General features: G+C 30.9%; 1 protein-coding gene across 1 annotated transcript in view; it reads right to left on the bottom strand.

The window, feature by feature from the left end:
* Positions 1-1,029: 1,029 nt before the first annotated feature.
* LOC116851393 overlaps positions 1,030-6,063 on the bottom strand; it is an 8,447-nt gene continuing 3,413 nt past the window's right edge. Inside the window, exons 2-7 of the mRNA XM_032830733.1 lie at positions 5,095-5,151; positions 4,961-5,023; positions 4,808-4,882; positions 4,534-4,742; positions 2,216-2,378; positions 1,030-2,065 (exon numbers count right to left, since the gene is read on the bottom strand). Coding sequence (XP_032686624.1) covers positions 1,956-2,065; positions 2,216-2,378; positions 4,534-4,742; positions 4,808-4,882; positions 4,961-5,023; positions 5,095-5,151 — 677 coding nt within the window. The 3' untranslated portion in view covers positions 1,030-1,955. The remainder of the gene's footprint in view (positions 2,066-2,215; positions 2,379-4,533; positions 4,743-4,807; positions 4,883-4,960; positions 5,024-5,094; positions 5,152-6,063) is intronic.

The following is a 6,063-nucleotide window of genomic DNA, read 5'->3' as shown; positions in this document are numbered from 1 at the left end:
TTTGTAATTGTTGGGACAACTTGCTTACACAATAAATGTTTAATTTTTTGGAATCAAACGGATATGAATAGAGTGATTCATATGATATGTATTGTTTTCCAATTAATTTTGTTGAACCACTTGTTGTTGAAATGATATTATTAATCTGTACTATTTCATTAGTTTTATTTAAAAAATGTGAATCTGCAAAACAATGTGAATGGTTTGATAAAGTGTAATCTTTAATAGTAACCTTCTTAAATTGTTTAAAAACATTAATATTGCTTAATAGTGGGCCATTAGTGTGTTGTATGTAATGTCTTAGAAATGAGTAATTTGATTCATCGTAATGATTGCTATTTAACATTATTTCGTGTAACCTACGACATACTTGTTCAAGTGGTTTTCGAGATGATTTAACTAATTTTTTTAACCTGCCTAAATAATTTTCAAATGGGAAGCAGGACCAATCATCTAAAGGCCCATATAGTTGTACATCATTTGTCAAATGACACAACATGTGCACATTATAAACGTAAAACTCAAGACCATAAATGCTCTCTGCATGATTAATAAAAATTTCAAGTAATTCCTGCGCTAATGGTAAACCTAAATTATTAATATTGCGCTTTGAAAGTAGAATAGATATAACTGCATGAAATAGAAGAAAATGCTCATAAATTGATATATCAACAATATTTTTTAAAGCGACAGGTCCCAAATAAACTAAAAAACTTCGTAATTCTGATGCTTTCCATCTAGATAATTCTGTTAAGCTTCGTGATTTTCTATTAATCTCAGAAGGTATAAATGAACAAAATTCCATTAATTTATTCGATATTGAATCAATTGAACGATAGCATAACTTTACGTTACGTTTACCACTTATCCAAGTATGTAGTAGTTTTTTTGTAACACCTAAACACACCGCATGCATATAATCAGTTGGGAACTGTGTAACCATTCCACATTTTACTTCAAGTAGGGGCGAAATGCCAATATGATGATCTTCATCACGTTGTAAAACAAATGACTCATCTGTTCTTCTTCTTGCATTAGTACTTCTTAAAATAATACGTCCTTCAAAATATGTACCACTCTCTTCACATTTCTCACAACAAGAATATCCATTATGATTTTTTATTTGTTTTACATAAGCCCGAGCAGGAGCATCGCATATGAAACTGTGAATTTTAATGTTAAAATATCTGTCATTAACTCTAAGTCCATTCTTTAACAAAAAAGAAAGTTCTTCTATAAAATCTGCGAGATATAATTGTAAAGGAAATGGTTTAGACTGACCATAAAAAACTCCTATAACAAATGGAGGCATTTTCATATTTTTGACAAGTCCTAAAATAGGCCATAAATGGTTGTTTGTGCTATTAAATAAAGGAAGTCCATCGATGTTGAAACTTAGTTCCATCGTTGTCCCAACATAAAATTTAAATATATATTCTAAATTTCGCGTTAAACTAATATGGCAGTATTCTCCGGTATCTAATTTCTTTTTGTTAATAGATAGTGGAGTTTGTAACAAAGTTTTAGAGTTTAAGGGCAATTCTGGGTGAAGATTATGCATAAAATGTAAAAGATCTGTTAAGACGGAATGAGTTATATTGTGCTTAATAGCCCAGTGATTTATGAAGTTACGAAGATTCAAATCAGGTGTGTCTTTATCTTTTATATTAACAACGTTATCTAATTCGCAACTTAAATCTAAAGAAGACTGATTTTCGGTATGCTCATTATCACAAGTATTATTCTCGTCGTCAGAAGCGACATATATTTTTTCTTCGCTAACGTTATAATCTCTTCGTATTTTATCAGCCTTAATATTTTTCTCTTTATTAGATTGTTGGACATTCGACACAATCAAGTCTTTAAATAATTTTACCTTTTCATTGGCAATTCTTCGATATGTTTGTCGTTTCCCAACGCAACCTTTTCTATATGACGTTAAAGACATGCTGCAACTAATTGTTGTTTATTTTTTTAAAACGTTGAGGAGCGTGTTTTAACCAGACTTTTATTGAGTCCTCGATGGCCTGATTGTTAGCACCTGGTGTTGTACATTTCACTGCATCTGAAAAATTGAAGTAATGAAAGAATTTTGATACGTTTAAAAACTTTTTAAACATTTCTCAATATTATACATTTACTATGTTATGTACAATAAAATAAAAGATAAGAATAAAAATACAAAAGATGTACGACAAAGAAAAAAAAATTTTACCTATTATAATATCTTTTATCAATAAAGAATGAAAAGGTTTCTTTGGTAATCGTTTCCCATAAAAACTATACTTTTGAGACAATTCATCTGAAAACAACTGTTTCAAAATTTTATTTGTTTTGCTTGTAATATCTCGACCTCCTAAAGTCGACAGAAATGAATGCTACAAACAAAATTTACAATTATCATACAGATTAATAAAAAATTAACAATCTCGGCAAGCTGCGTTGTTTACAACCCATTCGAAAATTCGTTCTTGAATTTTTTCGATAAAAAATAATTTTATATAAGCAATTGGATTGAATATTTGATTTTGGTACCTATTGAGTATTGTAGTAAAGATGATGCTAAATAATTCTAAATTTTTATGAATATCTTAAGATTTCTGGCTTCTTGCGTTGTCTATCTCTTTTTATTGACGTCAGAAGCATGAAAATGCATGCTAAAAATTCTTGCGAAATACATTGAAATAAAAATATATATCCATAAAGTAATGCAGGATTCACACCGCGTCCGATATCCGATATCCAATCTATTCTCCTATTGGATATCGGACGCCGCACGTCGGACATCGGTGTGAATCCTGCATAACACTTGCAATCGATTAAAAAAATTTGTAAAATATTCCGTGTTCTCCTCATTTGCTCTAACAATCAATCATTTATCGTAAATTAACGTGACATACAATTGTAAGATATAAAGTGAACTGAGATAATACGAGTCATATTGACAAACCAATAACTACTAAGAAGAAGAGAGAGAATGTACTGAGGTAGGGAATCTGGGTAGCTCATTGGTAAGAGCAGTCACCCGGATAGCGAAAGGTCCCGGGTTCGAATCACGGTCCAGCAAACTCCGGCTTCCGGTATATTTTTCTCTCCGACTCTTACACAATTCACCTCTTTAACCTATTTCTTCGTCTATTTCTATTCAAGTTTATTTACAATAAATTATACATTGTTAGAGCAAAAGAGGAGAACACGGAATATCTTATAAATTTGTTTAATCGATTGCAAGTGTTACTTTATGAATATATACTTTTATTTCAACGTATTTCGCAAGAATTTTAGCGTGCATTTTCACACTTTTAACGTCATTAAAAAGAGATAGACAAAGCAAGGAGCCAGGGACCTTAAAAGCATAAAACAAAAATCATATGATATGAACGTAAACAACCCAGGTTGCCAACGTCGTTATATAAAAAATATAATTGCTGACAAAATGTTAAATCTAACATTATATACAAACAGTCACCCACATGGAGAATGAGAAAAGGTACATGCCCTTAGGTATAATAGAAACATTTATTTAACGCTCTGGAGAAAAGCTTCTCCCAAGCGCCGAAATAATACAGGATGTTCCAGAAAGCTTTCATACGGAATACACACTGAAATTCTCGAGACTAAGGCCTGGTTGCACCAATATTATTTTGGCTTTAAGCGAAACTTAAACATATATCTATCTTTATCTTTCTTTGTAAATAAATAAAGACAGACATATATTTAAGTTTCCTTTAAAACCAAAATAACTTTTGTTATTTAGGTTGTGTAGTCTAAGGCTGATATTCATAGTCGAGTCTTATATCTAAGATCGTCTTCAATTTATCTTTGGGTACTCCATAGTTAATGAAATAATTCGTACATTATCTGAAGATGAACTTAAGACGATCTTAAATATAAGATTCGACTGTGAATACCGACCTAAAAGAAACATCTTTTTCCTTAACTAAAACAATAGTTTTTACCTGAGGGCTATTTAAAGTTATCGAATCAGAGGGGTGTATATCAGTTGGACACGGGGCAATTGGACACAGTCCAATCACAAGTCGCTGTTCCAAGGGACCCTACAAATGTCTCTAATCACACGGTGCTGTGATTGGCTGTGTCCAAATGCACCGTGTCCAAGTGCACCGCTCCCGAATCAGAGTGTTACATTGCGAGCAGATCAGGAGCGGCATGCGGTACGCGTCTGCAGTATGACAAAAACTGTCTACATAATTTATTTGTTACTTTGTACATCGCGCACCTCTCCTGAGGCGAATACCAAGCAACACTCTGATTCGACAAATTTAAATAGCTCTCAAAACTATTGTTCGAAAAAATTTTGGTTAAGGAAAAAGTTGCTTTTTTGGTCTCAAGAATTTCACTGTGCATTCGGTATGCGAGCTTTCTGGGACATCCTGTACAGATAAATAATATAAACAAAAATTATGTACAAATACATATATGAAGTATTCCTCCTTCAAATATGAAACATAATCTTTCTTCCTTTCTTGCTTTTTTATTTTCTTGGGCAAAAAATATAGTTAAAATATTTACCAAATTATATGAATTAGTTTCGTCTACAATGAATCCTTCCAAGAGGCATAAATTTTCGTTTGTTTTTAATGGTAGATGAACAGGTATATTCTCTGGCAGGGAGAATGAGACAGCTCCTTTTGCTTGAGGAACTTTTCTTAATTGAGCTAATATTTGATTATTTTGTTCTTTAATAGTGATAAGAGTATCTATTATTTTCTCTAAAACAGCTAAAACAGAAACACTAATGAAATACACATGACGCGATAAATTATGTAAATACATCTTAATTTACCTTTCTTTTTTATGTCATTATTAATTAATGCTGTGTGTATTTTTTGTGTTGAGATGGATGATGCGATACCATCACCTATAGAGAAAACGGTAATCATAATTATATGTTGCTGAATTCTTCTTTGATAACTTATAAAAATATTATATATATTACCTTCTTCATTCAGAATATGTGATGTATTTTTAAATGATAAATTATTATTATTTTTAGAAGAGCCTGAAATCGGTAATCAATTATATGTAACTAAATACTTCTTTGATAATGTATAAAAATTTTATATGTATTACCTTCTTCATTCAGAATATATAATGAATTGTTATATGAGAAATTATTTTTAGAAAAGCCTGAAATCCATTATAAAAGTCAGATACAGAATAAGTATGATTTAAAAGATTCCTTATACATTATTATACAAGATATAACTTAGAATTTTTTTTATTGGAGGTAGACGATTTAAAGTTTGAAATTGTATTATTTTCCTCGGTTGAATCATTGGAATCATAAAGACGTCGCGTAGGATATCGTTTTCTCTTTACACTATTTTCTAAATCAGTTTTTAAATCGCTAGTATTTTCTGCTTCTTTAGCTTTTCTATGTGCTACATTGAGATCATCTACAAAATTAATTTTGCGAGCTAGAAATTATAACTGATATTGCTTAATGTTTCGCTATTCATGGAAAATCTAACAGAAAATCTGATAGAACACTTTGTATAAGCATTAATAACGTTTTTTAATGAATTGGAGTTAATACAGGTTCGATATATAGTAAATACCCAGATAATTAGTTTGCTGATAACAACATCCCACTATAGATCCATATCTACTATGTCCGCATTAAGCTTATGTTTTATGAACATCTGTTAAAATAACCTTATGGCAGGTTAGCGACAGGAATAGTCCTTTTCGCCGTCAACAAAGGTTATTATAACAGATGTTTACATAACACAAGCTTTATGGAAACAGAGTAGGGTATGCATCTGCTATGGGATTTTACTAAGTACAAATTTGGTTATTTGAACATATATTTAATTTTACACACACACATATAACCAGATAACTAAACGTACATAAATAGATTCTGGGCAAAGTCTGCTACAAAGTTTTAATAGTTCAAAGGTAACAATTTTCACACAGAATTTATTCTTTTTAATGATGATGCTAAGCTGCTGTCAAAATTGTTGACACAGCTTGCTGATATACTATGTTAGCAGATAAATGCAGAAACTAATAGAATGTGTAGCAATTCTATTTAGC

The sequence above is a fragment of the Odontomachus brunneus genome, unplaced genomic scaffold (genome assembly GCF_010583005.1).
Source record: "Odontomachus brunneus isolate Ranch 3 - 2012 unplaced genomic scaffold, Obru_v1 Obru_scaffold_174, whole genome shotgun sequence".
Lineage (NCBI taxonomy): Eukaryota > Metazoa > Arthropoda > Insecta > Hymenoptera > Formicidae > Odontomachus > Odontomachus brunneus.
The sequence above is the reverse complement of the archived record's forward strand: the minus strand, read 5'-3'. Positions and strand labels throughout refer to the sequence as shown.